Here is an 18,805-nt window from a genome sequence, read left to right on the forward strand (position 1 = left end):
CCTTTATTGAGGAATGAGCCAAACCTGCCTTAGCCAAGGACAGGAAATAAGGAAGAACCTGATGAGGCTGAGACAAAAAGGGATCCACACCTTGCTGATGGCACCAGATGCAAAAGCGTTTCCACTTGAGACGGTAATTCTTGTTAGTGGAAGGGGCTCTAGCCTGAGAGAGAACATCCCTTATTTCGTGCGAGAGAGGAAGATCTAGGAAGTCTCGCTGCTCAGGAGCCATGCTGAGAGGATCAAGGAACGAGGATCCGGATGCCAGATCTGGCCCTGGGCCATTGTGAGAAGATCCGGAATCGTTCGTAGAGGACGAGGAGGGACCAGAGAAAGAAGGTGAAGCTCCGTGAACCAAAACTGCCTCGGCCATGCTGGGGCTATTAAGATCATTTTGCATGGTTCCGTCTTGATCTTCTTGAGTATCCTCGGTATTAACGGAATGGGGGGAAAAGCGTACACAAATGCGCTTGACCAAGCTATCGAAAGCGCATTCCCCAGTGATCTGCGATGGTGAACTTTGCTTGCGTAAGACCGGCATTTCCGGTTTGCCGGGGTGGCGAAAAGATCTATCAAAGGTTTTCCCCACTGGCGAAAAATGTCCTCCAAGACCATCTGTTTCAGTTCCCACTCGTGGCTGATGGATGAAAGCCTGCTGAGCCTGTCCGCCTTTTCGTTGAGGACCCCCAGAAGGTGTTCCGCTGTGAGAGATATTCTGTGAAGGATCGCCCATGCCCAAATCCGCTGGGCCTTCTGTAACAACGGAAGAGACCTGGTGCCCCCTTCTTTGTTGATGTAATGCATGGCCGTGGTGTTGTCCGTGCGGACGAGAACCGCGGAACCCTGCAACCGCGGCAGAAATGCTTGAAGAGCCAGGCGGATCGCTCTGAGTTCCAGGAGGTTGATATGAAGGAGGCGGTGCTTGGGTAACCAATGCCCGCTGACCTGCAAGCCCTGAAGCACCACACCCCAGCCGTCCAGGGAGGCATCTGTCGTGACATGAGGAGCCGGAGTGCTTACGAAGGATAGACCGCGGGACAAATTCTCCTCCTGTGTCCACCACAAGGCGGCGTCCCTCATTGCCGCCGTAATCACCACCTTGTCGTCGAAAGAGCCGTGAACTTGTTGCCACTGCATGTCTAGTTGTTCTTGAAGAGATCGCATCCGTAATCTGCAATGGGGTATCAGAGGGATGCATGAAGAGATCACGCCTAGCAGGGATTTGTAACGGCGTACTGAGAGACACCTTTTTCTTCTCAACCGATGTGCCAAGGATTTCAGCTTGTCTTGCCTTTCGACAGTTGGGGAAGCCTTGTTGAGAGACGTGTCCAAGATAGCCCCTAGGAACCGTGCCCTCTTGGACGGGCAGAGCGACGACTTCTCTCTGTTGAGAGTCAGACCCAGATTTGTGAACAGAGCTGTACACGCCCCGACTGTTTCCTCCGCCATGAACCTGGACGGAGCCTTCAGCAACCAGTCGTCCAGGTAGGGGAAGATTTGATAATGCTGCTTCCTGAGGAAAGCTGCTACCGGTGCCAGCACCTTGGTAAAGATCCTCGGGGTAGAACGAAGTCCAAAGGGTAAAACCATGAATTGGAAGTGGCTCTTGGCTACTGTGAAGCGTAGAAACCTCCTGTGGGCTGGATGAATAGGGATGTGAAAATACGCATCCTTGAGATGGAGAGTGGCCATGAAATCTCCCGGGTTCAGGAGACGCAAGATATCCTGGAGAGACACCATCCGAAAGGATTGACAGATGAGATAGGTGTTGAGCTCCCCGAGATCTAAATTGGGTCGCCATTTCTCCGGCGTCTTCTTGACCAGGAAAAACCTGGAGTAGAAACCGTCGCCCCTCTGAGACAGGGGAACCGGTTCCACTGCTCTCTTGAGGAGCATCTGATGTACTTCGAGCCTTAAGAGACGCAGATGTTTTGAAGGCATGGCGACAGGGGGCGTGGAAGGTGGCATATGAAGAAACTCCAGCGTATGACCATCCCGAATAATGTTGAGGACCCAACAGTCCGATGTTATCTGGGCCCAATTGTGGAGGTAGTGGGATACCCTGCCTCCCACAGGTGTCAACGGGAAGGAGAGTACAGTAGGCAGAGCCAGAATGCCGCTATTGTCTCTTGGAGGAGACACGCCCCTGGTGAGTCTGTTTCCCTCTAGTGGTTGAGCGAGAAAAAGACGAGGACTGGCCTTCTTGTTGTTGGTACTGCGGGCAATACGACTGAGGAGTCGAACCATAAGAAGAGTACCTCTGTTGTTGGTACGAGCCTCTGTAGGACGTGGTACTCTTCCCTCTGGCCCCACGGAAAGGCACTTTACGATATTGAAGAGTGCCTAGAGACCTCGCCGTTTCTGTATCTTTTTTAATGTCCTGGAGGGCATCATCGACATGCTTCCCAAACAATGCCTCCCCATCAAACGGGAGGTCCAAGATCTTGTTCTGAACCTCCGGTCGGAACCAGGTTGCCCGAAGCCAGCCCTGCCGACGAAGAACCCCCGCACCTGCCAGTGCACGGAAAGCTGTAGTGGCGATGTCCATGGCGCAGTCAATCACTTCCGCCAACGTAGCCTCCCCCTCCTGAAGAATTTTCCTGGCCTCCGTCTTGGCCTCCGATGGAAGTTGGTCCAAGTAAGGCGAAAGGTCGCACCACATTTGGCGATCGTACCTGCCAAGTATCGCCAATGCATTAGCTGCCCTTACCAAAAGACTGGCCATAGAGGAGAAACGTTTCCCCGCAGTATCAAGGCGCCTGCCTTCTTTATCCGGAGGGGTGGTGAGTGGCGCCGAAGGGTTACGTGACTTGCGTTGCGCCGCCTGGGATATTACTGAATCCGGCTTCGGCTGACCAATCAAGGATGCTGGACTGTCCTCAGGCGCCTTGTATTTCTTGTCCAGGCGCGGCAAAACCGGAATCACCGTAGCCGGGTTCCTCATAGCCTTCAAACCCTCTTCCCAAAGATGGCCAACAATGGGAATCGAACAAACCACTTTCCTGTAGGGCTCCTTAAAATCATTCCGCTGGGGCCGACGGCATAGGTAGCTGGAAACGAACGGAGGCTCTTTCCATCAGCTTGTGGAAACCCCCAATATCTGCTAGGGGAGAATCCACCGGATCAGGAGTAGGTGAAGCCGGATCCGGAATGACATAGTCCTCCCACTCAACACACTGATTAGTCGTGTTGCCAACATCTGGATCCTCATCAGAGGAATCATCCGGAACAACCTGGATCACTGGGGGCAACTTGCAGGTGAGAAACCACCAGAGGCGGTTGCCCTGGCGAAAAATCTGTAGGAGCCGATGGAGGAGGCACAGTATGCACTGCAGACGAAGTCGAAGACGGAAGAGGAGGATCGTTAGAAAATCTCTTCCGATAATAATGTAACATGCCCTGGAGATCCGCCAGGAGTGAGGAAGGAACCGCAACCATACCCTGGCCTGCGCTGTCCTGACACCTATAGGATGGTGGATAGGAGTACCCCGGTGTGTTATCGACCTCCGAATCAGTGTCCTGACATTTCACCAGCAGTTGTGAAGGACTATGGGCATAACCACAAGAATCCTGATCGTCCCCATCAGAGTCTTCTTCTTCTAATAACAATGCAGGAGGCAAGGGGGTCACCCTCCTTGGAGATGTCATGTCTGGTGTTATTCGCCTCAAGGAAATTGTAATTCTTTCCGTCGACGAGGTAGTCGTCGGCACCGTCGGCGATAATGAAACCATCGTCGACGAGGTCGTCGTCGTCGGAAGCTGCACCATCGAACACTGGATCGTCGACGAAGATATGGGCGTCGACGAGACAGTCGTCGACGAGACCGTCGACACTCCCGCCGTCGTCGTCATCGTCGACATAGCTCTCGTGGACGACACCGCCGTCGCCACCACTGTTGTCGACACCATCGTCGACACTCTCGTAGACGCTGGCATCGTCGTCGACACTCCCGTCGATGCTGGAACAGCAGGTACCGTCGACGAGCCCGTCGACGGCTGGACCTTTTAAAGTTGAGATTTAGAAGTCTTCGTCGACGGAGTCTTCAACTGCGTCGTCGACGATCTAGACCTCTAGGTCCTTTTCTGACCTCTCCGAAGACAAAGAAGAGGGCTTCTTGAACGCCACAGTGGATACCACCACTGCTGGGGCAGTAGAAAGTCCTTCCCTCTCCTTTACACCGTGGTGAGGAGATTTACTCGGACTCCGGCTCTCAGACTCAAGGGGGATCTCTTCTGAGGCCTTAGCAGGGCGGTCAGAGGATGGCGAAGGGGAACCCCTAACCCTTTTCACTGACCTGCGAGAGGAGGTGCCAGATGAAGAGTCCTCACTGTCACTGGATGTAGCACCCTTCCGTGACTTAAGCTTCTGGAGCCACGTAAGAAGGCGACCCTCACGGTCCCGGAGGGTCTTAGTAGAAAAGGTGCGGCAGATCTTGCAGTCCGCAGCCTTATGTTCCGGGTACAGGCAATAAATACAATCCTTATGCCTGTCCTCCACGTAAAGCCTATTTTTGGCCCCAGGTGGAACAGGGCTTGAAAAGGGCTTTCTTCTCCTTGTCAGACATTCCAGAAGGAAAACAGCAACAAGCTGGAAGCAAAATATTTGGAAAAAAGCGGTCAACAAAGTTTAAGTGAGCAGAGCTCAAAGGAGACTCCCTAAGCACAACGTGCGGTAGAAAATCTGAGGCTCTGAGCTTCTCTCAGGAAGGTTCTGTGGGGTGAGGCTAAGCTGATTGGTTGTGCTTTGTTTTGGTCTCTTTTACAAAAAGAGGTAGATGTGCTACAAAAGGGAATGAGGCCTAGGCCTTTTTTCTTTCTCTTTTGTACCTACTGCAATGTTATTTTGGATACCGAGACTCGCATTCCGACGACGGGGAATGATACAAGCTATGGGAATCTCTGAAAGTTCCAATACTGGAGTAATGACTAGATGCTGAAAAGGCCTTTGACTGGTCCTTTCTTACTAAAACCCTACAAAACTTTGGACTCGTACCAATGTTTATCGTCATGGTGAAGGCTCAACTATCATAGCCCTATGTCTTATGTAATGGTCAACGAACACAGACTGGAGAGAATGCCGATGGAGAAAGGAACAAGACTGGGCTTCCTCGGCCCCATTATTTTTTTACCTTAGCATTGAACCATTTGAAGCACAGATTAGAGTGGAGGCAGTGATAAGGGGAATCACTTTTGGGCTGGTGGAGCATAAGGAATCTCGCTATTTGCGGACTATGTTTTGTTGTCCATTACAATTCCAGCAAGCAGGAGGTAGGTTGATGGTGACAATACTAGAGGGCTCCCTCTCTTTCCTCTGGGTACATATATTTCCCCGCTCTAAGGGGTCAATGCCTGCCAAAGTTTCAGGCGGTCGAGTACTACTGGAATCCCTGACCAGGTTACAAATTCTGATCAGTTGCAAAATGGTTGGCTTGGACACTAACCAAGGTCAAGTCCTCCATCTGTGCCGGAAGCACTCCCACATTACAAATCCCATGCCCATCTCGAAAACTACTGTGATGTGTGAGATGGTTATATTGCATGGGTGCTGAATTACTATCTTTGGGCCAACTGGGAAGAGGGGTTTTATAGTCGATTGGTGGAACTTCAGGATCTAGTAGAGCCCCCTCCCCACCTTATAAGTGGTACACAACATTTGAACCAATATACACAGTACAAAATCAAAAAGGAAAGCTAAATAACATCAGCATTTCCTAAAAATGTACCAGATAGAAAGAAGATACAAAGTAAAACAACAAGTCAAATAAATATGGCATCCTTTTAGGTATACAAAGGTGGACAACAGGGAGGAGGGTGGGTCAGTGAGGAATCCACAGGCAGATACTGTATCCACCAGAAAAAGCGTTACCGAAGGTAAGTAACTTGTTCTTCTGATGGATGCATCTGCCTGTGGATTCCTCACCTTATGAATATATTCCACACAGCAGTCCCACTCCCGGAGGAGGGTGTCAACCTTTCCTATACCAAAAAGTTTCTGCAAGACAGAGTGCCCAAAATGGCCCTCCCTCCTCATTTCGGAATACAAGCAATAATGCTTCGCGAAAGTGTGGCGGGAGGCCCAAGTCGCAGCTTTACAATGTCCACTACAGGAACACCTCTAGCCAAAGCAGAGGTGGAAGACTTAGCCCTATTGAATGAGCCCTAATACCCTCAGGTGGTTCCTTACCAGCAAGGGCGTAGCAGATCTTGACGCACAAGATGATCCACCTGGATAGCGTGCGCTTGTGCACAGCTTTGCCTTGAGTGTCCAACGTAGCCCAAGAAATGCTGATCGTCAAAACGTAAGTCCTTTGTTCGGTCCAAATAAAAGCTCACCGCTCTTTTAGAGTCCAGGCGGTGAAGTGTCTCCTCCTCCTTGGAAGGGTGAGGGGGAGGATAAAACACAGGGAGAGTTATGGACTGCCCCAGATGAAAAGGAGTAACTACCTTAGGCAGAAAAGCAGCCCTTGTCCTGAGGACCATCCTTTCAGCATGAATGGTCAAAAACGGGGGTTTTGAACTAAGAGCTTGAAGCTCACTCACCCTCCTTGCTGAGGTAATGGCTACCAAAAGACTGTTTTAAAAGACATAAGCCTCAAAGGACAGCAATGGAGGGGTTCAAAAGGGAAACCCATCAAAAAAGTCAAAACCAGATTAAGATCCATTGGGGCATAACAAAGGGAGTAGGCGGGAACCTATTGGTAAGGCCTTTGATAAATCTCAAAACGATAGGAGATTTAAATAAAGACGGCTGATCAGGTAGACACAGGAAAGCCGATAGGGCCGACAAATAGCCCTTAACCGTGGCCACAGCACAACCCTGCTGAGCCAAGTAAAGAGCAAACTGAAGAACATTGGACAAGTGGGCCATTAAAGGATCAATGGATCTCTCTCCACACCACTTAACGAATCTTGACTATCTGTAAAAGTATATGGACTTGGTGGAGTGTCCCTGGCCGATAAAATAACATCCACCACGTCAGGCGGGAGAAAGAAGGAACTCAGGTTGCCCCGTTCAATCTCCAGGCATGAAGGTGCAGGCTCTCGAGGTGGGGGTGTAGAACCTGCCCCAGCGACTGAGAGAGGAGGTCTGCCCTGAGAGGGAGACGGAGCGGAGGGTGCGATGAGAGGTTAAGACCACCTGTGTACCACACCCTTCTTGGCCAATCTGGGGCAGTCAATATAACTTGGGCCCGGTCTTGGCGAATCTTCCTCAGAACCCGAGGAATCAAGGGTATGGGAGGAAACGCATAAAGGAGTTGTGAGCTCCAACTCAACTGAAACGCGTCCCCCAACGCCCCCTGCATCGGAAACTGGAGACTGCAGAGTGACGGGCAGTGCGCGTTCGAGAGTGGCAAACAGGTCCACCCGAGGAGTCCCCCACATCCGGAAGATGTGTCGAACTACCTCCGGATAAAGTCTCCACTCGTGGTCGGCGGAGAACTGACGGCAGACTGTCCACACGCACATTCAGCACACCGGCCAGATGATTTGCCATCAAGCAAATCCATGGACCTGAGCCCTAGACCAAAGTTGCAATGCCTCTCTGCAGAGACGGTACAACCCTACTCCTCCCTGACAGATTGCCCTCCACACTCCACCAAGACAGATCCGCCGCAGCTTCTCTGGAGATCCTGACAGATTCCCTGAGATCTCCGTTGTGCTGATACCACTGCCTGCGGAGGCACCACTGGAGCGCCCTCATGTGCCATCGTGCATGGTTGACCAACAGAATGCAGGAGGCAAACGGACCAAGCAGGCGAAGTACCTTCAGAAATGGAACAACCGCTCCATTGTGGAATAAAGGGATCATCTCCTGAATGTCGAGAATTCTTTATGGAGGAGGAAATGCTCAACACACAGTAGTGTCCAGCACCGCCCCTATGAACAGGTTGCGCTGAGAGGGCACCAGGTGAGATTTGGGCACATTGATTGAAAAACCCATGTTGAACAACAGTTGAGATGTTACCCGCATATGATGAAGCACCATCTCTGGCGACTCCGCTTTGAGCAGCCAGTCGTCCAGATAGGGGAAAACAGGAATCCCCGACCTTCTGAGATGAGCTGCCACCACTGCCATCACCTTTGTGAAATCTCGAGGTGCAGTAGTAAGACCAAACGGGAGGACCGCAAACTGGTAGTGTTGCGACCCAACCGTAAAACGGAGATACTTCCTGTGAGACTTCAGAATGGGGATGTGAAAATACGCATCCTGCAAGTCGATCGACACTATCCAGTCCTCTAGCTGCAGCACCAGAAGAACCTGAGCAAGGGTCAGCATCTTGAATTTCTCCTGCTTCAGGTAAAAATTCAAGACCCAGAGGTCAAGGATCGGACGCAACCTGCCTTTTTTGGGAATCGGGAAATACCCGGAGTAGCATCCCTGACCCCTTTCCTGCTCTGAAACCACTTCTATCGCACCTTTTTGTAGTAATGCAAGAACCTCCTTCTGCAGAAGAAGCAAATGGTCCACGGAGCAAAAACCTTGGCAAGGAGGTGTAAATTCCCGAAAGGGAGGGGCGTACCCATTCTTCACAAGGTTTAAAACCCACAGGTCTGTCGTGACCGATTTCCAACCTTGCAGAAAGTGAGACAACCGACCCCCTACAGGACTCACATGATCCAGGATGGGGGATCTAGGGCTTCTTTCCTGCGGTACCAGAGGGAGCGGGGGAGGCAGAAGAGGAGGAGGAGCGATTGCAAGCAGAACCACGTTGGCGACCTTTGGCTCTTCCTCTATAAGATTTATGGAGCGGATTTTGCTGCTGCTTAAGTTGACGGAAGTTGTGAAAGGGCAACATTCCAAAACCTTGATATTTCTTGTAGCCAAAACCACTCGACTGGGTCTGCAACCCCAAGGATTTTGCAGTGGCTCTGCTGTCTTTAAACCTTTGTAAGGCCGAATCCGCTTTTTCCTCCAAAGAGCTTTGACCCATCAAAGGGCAAATCAACAAGAGTGGCCTGGACATCGAGGGAAAATCCAGAAGAACTAAGCCAAGCCTGCCTTCTTGTAGCTATGGAGGAGCCCATAACTCTGGCTACTGAATCAGCCGTATCCAGGCCTGATTGAATAACCTGTCTAGCCGCAGCCTGAGCATCTGACAGACCTTCCATAAAGTTTTCCCTCTCTTCATCAGGCAACTTGGGGGCCAATTGCTTTGCTGAGTCCATCAAAACATGTATGTAGCGGCCCAACAGACAAGTGGCATTGGTTGATTTCAGTGCCATTTTAGAAGAGGAGAAAACCTTTTTAGCTGACTGTTCCATTTTCTTTGAGTCCCTGTCAGCAGGTGCCTGTGGAAAAGCATCTGATGATTGCTTGGAGCAGGATGCTTGCACCACCAAACTCTCTGGAGATGGGTGAGAAGAGAGAAAATCTGGATCCCCTGGAGCAGTCCTATACCTTCTAGCCACAGCCTTAGAAACAGCAGGCGAAGAAAGGGGTATGCGCCAAACTTCGACCAAAAGGGCTTCATTAAAAGGTAACAGAGGCTTAACTATGGAGGAAGGTGAATGCAAAACCTCTGTCAACAAATTTGGTTTATATTCAGCAGTAGGTAACTGCAAATCTAAAAGCTCTGCAGCTTTCCTTATCACCAAATGGTAGGGAGTTACTTCTTGAGGAGGCGAAGCCCTTGTAGAAGAGAGCTCCTACTCAGGGGAGGTGTCCAATCCACTCGCCTCCTGAATTCCCTCGAATTCATCCAGAGACTCCTCTAACTCGCCCTCCTCTACTTCCTCTCTACGATACAGCTCCTCTTCTAAAAGCCTCTGAGCCTCTCTCCGTGAACGAATCCGTGGATGCAGCGTCGGTGGCGCCATACGCAGCGCCGACTGCTCCGTAGCCGGCGTCAAGGGAGGCCCCGATGGATGCACAAGATCAACACGAGGCCGAGAGGAAGGCTCTCCAGACGGCGCCAAAGATTCGATCAACGGCGTCGAAACTCTTGGCGCCGGAAATTGCCATGACGGCGCCATCGGCATGAAGGGTGCCTGGGCATAGTTTTGTGGCACGCCCATGTTGAATGCCAGCGGACCCATGGGACCAGAAGGTGCTCCGGATGGGAAAGCCGCCCTTTGAAAAAGTTAGTACATGGCATTTAAAAAATGCGACGGATCAGCCCCTGGAGTCGGGAATTGTGGATATGGATTCGAACCAGTATCCAAACGAGTGTCCGACGTCGGAATGATCGGATCCACTGCCGAATCCACCGGTTCAATCTCAGGCACAGGAGAAGAAGGAACATCCTGAACCGGCTCGGAGTCGGAAGCTGGTGAATCCCTCGGCAGCGGAGACTGCGATGGAGTGCCTCTAGGCGAAGCAGACTTCTCCGGAGTCACACGAGGAGAAGGAGAGGGCGAAGGAGGAACAAAGTCCTTATGGCGACATCAAAGGGCAGGCGAAGGCGATCTCGAAGCCTTACCCTTCGTCGAGCGGCGCCAAGATCAATGTCTTCTCTTTTTCTTGTGTTTTCTCGACTTCCAACGTATGCGAAGTCAACGACTTCGACTTATCACGCTTGCACCCTCTACCTTCTTTCTTCGCCTTGGCCAGAAATAACTTTGCTTCCCATTCCTTAAGTGCTTTAGGGTTCATCTTCCTACAACAGGAACAGTCCTCCACGTCGTGATCCGAAGATAAGCACCATAAACAATCTTCATGGGGGTCAGTGATGGACATGTGACCCCCACATTCCCTACAGGGCTTAAAGCCAGACTTCCTCGAAGAGCACATCACTTCTAGCAACAGTTAACACTGAGAAACAACAAAGTAACTCCACAAATATGGAGAGTGCTAGAAAACTGTTACGCGTCGACGGCGTGGAAAAAAGGGAACTGACGTCATCACGCCGAAGAGGCTCTCTTATGGCTCCGGTGACGTCATGCGGAGTTGCGAGTGGAGACGACGTCCCCGTCGGCGTGGAGAGCTGGGAAAAAAATCAGCGGAATGCTGGCGCAGGGGACATTCATAAGGTGAGAAATCCACAGGCAGATGTATCCATCAGAAACAGACAGTGGCCCCTGGGCTGATACTCTAGTGGTACCATTAACAGACTGTGAGGCTGTCCCAGTGGGTGGTGCTGTCTCTGGAACTGCAGCCATGGTGAGGGATAGGCGGACCTCGACATGCGCAATCTCCACATTTAAGGCATCCACTTCCAGCTTGGAGTAATCGTCCTCAGAAAAAGGGGTCACACCAGTCTGAGCTGGATTAGAAACCTTTTGCTTCACCATTGAGCAAAAACCTGAACAGAGACAATAATATGACAGCAAGTAAGAGAGGCGGCAGCGAGGTCTTCAAAGACTACCACACATCCTAATTTATGTTGCAAGAGCAGGGGGAGCTATTAGTATAAAAGCCGGGTCACTCCTCCTTTATGTACTTTAGTAGGTACTCTGATAAATACTGAAGGAAGACTTTCCGCCTCAGCCCTTCACCAATGTTATAAAACAAGATTCTTACCTCCAAATGCAGGGCCAAAGTGCCTCTTCCTGGCGATGATGGGCAAAGAACCGCTGTTCTTGGGCCGGGCGTGTCCCGCACAGCGGTAAATCGAAGAGCTTTAATAGCGCATTGCGGCCCCTTTTCCTGGCCTGAGAAATTACCTCTGGAGGATGGAGTGCCTCAGAGGTAGAAGAGTGCAGTCCTGGAGGCGTTTGAAGAGTGCTGCGTAGCGGGAAATGGAAGCCCTTTCAATAGCGCGGTGCAGGCCCTCCTCCTGGACTGGGAAATGACCTCTGGGGGATGGAGTCCTTCAGAGGCAGAAGAGTGCAGTCTTGGCAGCGTTTGATGAGTCCCCCTTGCCACTCATGGTGGCAAGGGGGAAGTCGAGTTTGAACCGTTAGCACTGCTCATGCAGTCTACAATGGCAGGACTGCTGTTATATGACTTAACAGGGGATTGCACAGGGGTTAAAGTCCTTGCCAATTTGGGTTACCAATTCACATACATCATATTTTAGGGAGAGAGCACTGGCACTGAGGCCTGGACAGGAGGCTCCAGTGCACTTTCAGAGTCATAATCACCAGCAGTGGGGAGGGGAAATGTGGGGTGACCATACAAAAGAGCACTTTCCTACAGACCCACTGAGAGAAGTTGGGTTGTTAGTTTTGCCTTAAAAATCCGTTTTATTTTCCACAAACTGATGAGTTGTTGCCAATGTGAACTACACATGTATATTGGAATATCGATAAAGAGATTTTAAAAATATATACATTTAAACAGCTTTCACCACACATCGATTACATTTCTCAACCTACTGACGGCTACATGGAGTAAATTATCCAATACATTTCAAAGAAGTACCATGGGTCATGGGCAAAATGTACAATCATCTTGCAACAAAAATGACCGTCGGGGAATAATGATGGTAGATTGATCATTCTAAACTTGATTAAGAAATTCTTTGCAATACAATATCAGAAAATGACAGTGAGAAATGCTGGTACACAATCGTTTAAAAGTATATCCAAAAAGAAAGGGTTTTGTACACAAACTCCTCTCTTTGAAAGATCGTGAAATCCACTGATGTGAACATTCGAAAATATCAGACGACCAGGGCAAAATTAAATAGAAATTTGTCAAAATGATTGCAAGTGTTGTTGGGCTAGGAGCAACACTGACATGCAAAGCATCAGAAAGAAGAAACAAATATATATATATCTATATATATATATACCCAAAAGTCCTTACGTCGCTGCGCAAAGGAAAAGCCACACTCTGGGGATTTTACGAAGAAAATTAGTTTAATGACCGACGCGTTTCAACCTGAACGGTCTTTGTCAAAGTCACTTCCTACACCCGAAAGTGCTTCATTTTCAATGCATTGAAATGATAATAAACATGGAAGACATACTCCAATGAACATGATAAAATCTCAGCTCATGGGCAGCAGGGGAAAACAGACTTCAGTTTCATTATACAAGCTTTTTTTAAATGCTCATCAATTGCGATTTACAAATATATATGAATCATGTACAAACTGTTTTGAAAATGAGTGTGTGGTTAATCGTAAAATCCCTGAGTGCGGCTTTTCCTTTGCGCAGCGACGTAAGGTCTTTTGGAAATATACGCGGGTCCTGCGCCCGCCTAGCCAGCACCAACCCCGTATGGTGGATGTGGTTGGATGAAACAGCTCTGTATGTATGTATGTGTATATATATATATATATATATATATATATATATATATATATATATATATATATATATATATATATATATATTCACTGAAAAAACCATAGGTTTCACACACGTTATAGTTAGGAATTAGCATTTAAAAAACCTTGCAAATTCACTGAAAAAACCATAGGTTTCACACATGTTATAGTTAGCGGAAATTTTACTGATAAAAAACCAATGAAATTCCCCCGTTATAGTTAGTGCAGGCAACTATAACTCACGCGACCGCAATCTTCTGCTGATGCTAATACTGTATTTAGACACTTATTTGCCCATGTCTTCTTCCATACATTTTTAGCTATACATATATTACAAATATTTTTTTTTCATAAAGACACATATGTCATCAGCAGAAGATTGCGGTCGCGTGAGTTATAGTTGCCTGCACTAACTATAACGGGGGAATTTCATTGGTTTTTTATCAGTAAAATTTCCGCTAACTATAACATGTGTGAAACCTATGGTTTTTTCAGTGAATTTGCAAGGTTGCACTTCCTTGTGATAGGTAATCTGTTAAATTTAATTTGTAAGTGATGACAATAATACGCCATGCACAGAGTGTTTTTTTTTTTATTAAAATTTTTACCGTACGCGTACGGTAAGCGTAATCGGCGAAATTTTCAAAAAATAAAAATTTACCGTTTTTGGCCTTAGGGGATCTTTGAGGACTCAACTAACATGGCTATGTGCATGGGCGCTGTCTAAACAGCCCCTTTATATGTTTTTTGCCTTTGTTTACAGCCCCCCCTCAGAGTGCGAGAGAGAAAATGGCGGCCGCCGCTTCCTGGTTTCGACCGATTCGAATGTTTACTTAGATGTAACAGCCAATCAGAATCGCGCTCGCGCACGCCACTGTACGCGTACGGTAAGCTTACGGTAAGCGTACCGTAAGCTGGCTCAGATATATATATTGATTTAAAGGCTATTTTCTCAGAATCTACTGAACAGATTTACACCAAACCTACAAAAGGCACTTCCTTGACCTAGGGACTACCTCTCTGCCAAATTTCTAGTAATTCTGTTCAGCCGTTCGGGCTGTAGCCCTGTCTAAAGGTCCTATGGAAAAATGCATGGGAAAAACGCGTTTTGGGACCCCCCCTTTTATCTCAGCCCCCTTGACGAATCCCCCCGAGACTTTCAGGGTAGGAGCGGAGCGTAGCGCCCCACCTATTTTGAGAAATTCGCGAGGATTCGTCAACCGGCGCCAAAGTTATTCAAAATAGAATGTTGCGGATTTCCTATGGAAAAGGGGTCCTAACTATAACTACCTACTGGCAACCGCCAGTAGGTAATATGTAATATATATATATATATATATATATATATATATATATATATATATATATATATATATATATATATATATATATATATATATATATATATATATATAAATAACACTGTTTTGGTGGCTTGACAGGCCTTTTAGAAATAAAGAAATAGATGGCAAAAAATTACAAGCTTTTTTGGAAGGGTTATGCTGGATGGCTTGGGTCTTCGCTCATTCTTTGGGTTTGGCCGAAAATTGCTATGTACAGAAAGATCATCTTAGATGTAACTAAGGCTCCTGTATGGACTACAATACCCAGAGGCACAAAACATGCCCAGTTAAGACCTTCCAGGTCTCCAACTCACCAATTAATACCTGCCAAATAACTCGTTTTGAAGCTGCAGTAATATACAGCAAGAATGGAATAGGTTACAGGGGTAACTACTGGCTATAGAGAAACATCACACACTCCAATAATGCCTATGGTACATTTATTGTTTTGTAGTTGTTGAAGTACATGCATTAAGAATAAGAGAAACTTGATGTCTTAAACACTTAAGACAAACAAAGTGCTGAAACGCTTGGCTATGTCAGTTAATCAATGGTGCTGCCACTGCCGATTTAGGGTATAAGAGCTAACCACAGTAGCATGGGGACAGTTGTAGTGGTGACTTAGGAGAACACTTCAAAATATTCAACACGGATAGACCAGCATTCTGGTTTCTTTATTAAAGATCTCTGCTGGTGATAAAAAGAATTGACACCCTTTGCAGTTAATTTAAAATGCAACAATATGTTACTTAGTGCGGTAACTGAAAGTTCCAATAATGGTGAATGAATTACGTTTTCAAAGGCTTGTACATCACATGGACATGATCAGGATATATAGGGTCTGCATTATTTTCAAGCTTATTTTAATTGCAAAACAGATATTTAGCGTCTGGGTATTTTACATCCGTGACAGATCATGGATATCTGTTCTCAAACGAACAAGTCATTAGAGTCTGTGTCAAATTCTCAATGAACTTTTATTCTGGGTACTGGATGATTTCAACTAGGTAGGTACAGCAACACTGTGTCAGTCAGTGGTAAAGCTAGATAACAATAATTTTGGACAATGTCATACTATTGCATTACAGAATGGTTGAACTTTCACTTATGGCAAGAGCTGGAAACCAAACACAGGTACATTTTGAAATATGAAAAAAGGGGGGGAAGACCAGATACTGCTGAGCATAGCAATGCGATTTCACAGGCTACACTTTCAAACATCGTTTTAAGATATCGGACTTTGCATATAATGACCTCAGTGCATCAGGATGACCTTTTCAAATTCAGCTGCACATTCAAAATAAACATTCATTAAAGAATGACAATTAACAGTGCCTTTTGGATGTGTGCCTTTTCGGACATAAAAACAAAGTCAAATCAATTTAATAAAAAATATTAAATCAGAATTAAATGTACCTTCTCTGCGATCATTCCGAAGAACGCGCACTTTCTCAATTTTTCCCAGGAGAGCACCATCCTCAGCTAAAGAATGGAAGAGAGAAAAAACACTTAAACATGACTCATTTACTGAATGTTTAGTTACAGAACCACCAAATGCATTTATGGAGCAAATTAATAGTCTCCAGAGGGAATCTAAAGAAAATTATTTTTTACTGTGCAATCATAATAGAAATGTTGCAAACACGATGCACACTCCAGTCAACGATGCCTTTTTTCCTGTCCGTGTTTAATGGAACTTAACCATTAAGGAGGGTTTTACTTTATTAAACTTTAAAACATTTGAATTTAGCAGGATTTAGACATTTCCAAGTTTAATCACTTCCACCACAATATGTTTTTTCGTCTTTAAAAATAGAATTATCTTGCAAGTGGAAAAGGGAAAAATGCCTTCAGAAATGTGATTTTACTTCCTAATATTACGTAAAAAAGCTACTGTGGCAAATTTGTTGACACAAATATACACATTTGTCTTGAATGGGAGCAACAAAAAAACACAATTATTGCCAAAGCCAATAGCTGTTGGCTTTCCCAATCTAATTCAGCCATTTATACACCAGCGTGGTTATTGTTCAGCATGATTAAAAGTTATTGGCGTAAAGGAGAGTGTCGTAGAATTAAATGGCGAAGAGTAGAGTGTCGTAGAGTGGAGTAGCAGAGAGTGTCATGTATTGGTGTGGCACAGAGTCGAGTGGTGTAGAGTAGAGTTGACTGGTGTAGAGTGCATTGGCGTAGAATGTTGCAGAGTGCATTGGCGTAGAATGTTGCAGAGTGCATTGGCGTAGAATGTTGCAGAGTGCATTGGCGTAGAATGTTGCAGAGTACTGTGGCGTAGACTGCAGCAGCGTAGAATTCAGCAGCGTAGAATGCAGTGGCACAGATTATAGTGGCTTTGAGTACAGTGACGTAGTAGAGTGGCATAGAGTACAGTGACGTAGTAGAGTGGAAACGAGTGCAATGAGAGGGGGCATAGAGTTCAGTGACGTAGTAGAGTGGCATAGAGTGCAGTGACGATGTAGAGTGGCAGAGTGCCGTAGCCCAGAGTAGATCACAGAGTAGAGTGGACTGGACTGGTGTAGGGTGCATCGGTATAGAGTGCAGCGACATACAGTGTGGTATCGCAGAATGCAGTGGCATAGATTAAAGTAGAGCACAGTGGTATGGAGTGGCGCAGAGTACAGTCTTGTAGTGTAGAGTGGTGCAGAGGAGAGCATAGTAGCATAGAGTGCACCGGCGTAGAGTGGTGCAGAGTAGAGTAAAGTGGTGTAGAGTGCAGAGCCATAAAATGCAGTGATACAAAGTAGAGTAACAGAGTGAAGAGAGAAGAATGACTTGGAGTGCACTGGCATGCAGTGCAGTGTCGCAGAGGGTTGTAGGGTGCAGTGCTGCAGAGAAGAGTGCCGAAGAGAGTAGTGTCGTAGAGTGCCGCACAGTGCAGTGTTGTAGAGTAGAGTGTCATAGAGTGCAGTGGTGCAGAGTAGTGTTGTAGAGTGTCGCGGTGATGAGTGCAGCTGCACAGAGTGGTGCGGTGCAGAGTGTAGTGGATTGGCATGGGGTTTAGATTGGAGTGGTACAGAGTAGAGTGTATTGGCATAGAGTGCAGTGGCGTAAAGCTCAGTTTTGTGAGTGGCGTAGAGTGGAGTGGCGTAAACTGGAGTGGCGTGGCGTACAGTGCAGTGGGGAAGAATGGAGTAGAGTACAGTGGTATTGAGTGGTGTAAAGTGGAGTGGTTTAGAGTAGTCTGCAGTAGAGTGGAGTGGCATAGAGTGGAGTATACATGGTGTGGTAGCACACTGTCATTAAAGACAACACATTTTCAATTGGAATGACCATTACATTTGCACAGACACACAGGTTTACTAATAAAACTATGCAAATTACAAATACCTGCACAATTCATTTAAATGTTGTGTGCTAGGAAAAAAAAACTCCTCTATACCCAGTATCCAGCAAGACTGTCACATACATCCTCTGACTTTGACGTCAGCGAAACAACAGAAAACACCAATCTCCCTCGGAAGACAGAGCCTGACATTTGACCTCTGTCTTTGAATGCACAGAAAAAGTTATAATATAAGAATAACAGAAAGAATACAATGAGAGGTTGAGTGAAAAGGCTTTGCTCCTTGGAACGTACAAGATCACTCTGGACAGCCTAAAACAAATAAAGCCAGCAAATAGAAAGCTAGAAAATGTGAGTTCCAATCCACAAAGCCAATGGTAAGAAACAGGCGTAATGCATTCCCAGGGTAGCCATCTGATGTCCCCGCAATGTCTTTAGCAAACCAGATGCTTCAACGTAAAAAAGAAACGTTTGTGCCCACAGACAAACCACTGGGAACCAGGACAGATAAAATATAACTATTTCATGCTGTGCTCCCTAATTTAAACCAGGAGTATCTCCTTCCAATACCTAACTAGACACTGACAAATCCACTGTGCCTTGAAAGCTGGTGAGATAGTTATTTAAAATATAAACATAAATATATTTCAAGAAAATGTCACAAAAAAAAGATAATACTCCGCAACCTAATGTGGTGGTCATGTGCTGGCAAAAACGAAAATACATCTGAATAAGATAAATAACCATAGCAGCGCCGGGTTCGTGGCAGACAGGCATACTATATACAAGATTCCTTTCATTTTAAAGACACATCAAAGGAAAAATACAAGTCTTATTGAAGCAAAGAAAAGGTGCACCTGGTTATGAATCACTCTTGACATCATAATTTAAACACATAGGAATAGCTAGAAAAAAATAACAAGCATTGGCATATGCAATAGGTTTAGCCTATGTGAATAATAGTTTTTATTTTAGCTTGGTGAGCAGTTGTGCAATATAGGTTA

The 18,805-nt window shown here is 46.8% G+C and overlaps 1 protein-coding gene across 2 annotated transcripts in view; it reads right to left on the minus strand.

The window, feature by feature from the left end:
- Nucleotides 1-18,805, minus strand: part of GALNT2 (polypeptide N-acetylgalactosaminyltransferase 2) — a 948,626-nt gene that overhangs the window by 438,912 nt on the left and 490,909 nt on the right. For both annotated transcript variants that reach the window (XM_085612020.1, XM_085612019.1), the window contains one exon: nucleotides 15,917-15,982. In XM_085612020.1, the coding sequence (XP_085468146.1) occupies nucleotides 15,917-15,982 (66 nt within the window). The remainder of the gene's footprint in view (nucleotides 1-15,916; nucleotides 15,983-18,805) is intronic.

This window comes from Triturus cristatus, chromosome 6, assembly GCF_964204655.1.
Source record: "Triturus cristatus chromosome 6, aTriCri1.1, whole genome shotgun sequence".
Taxonomy (NCBI): domain Eukaryota; kingdom Metazoa; phylum Chordata; class Amphibia; order Caudata; family Salamandridae; genus Triturus; species Triturus cristatus.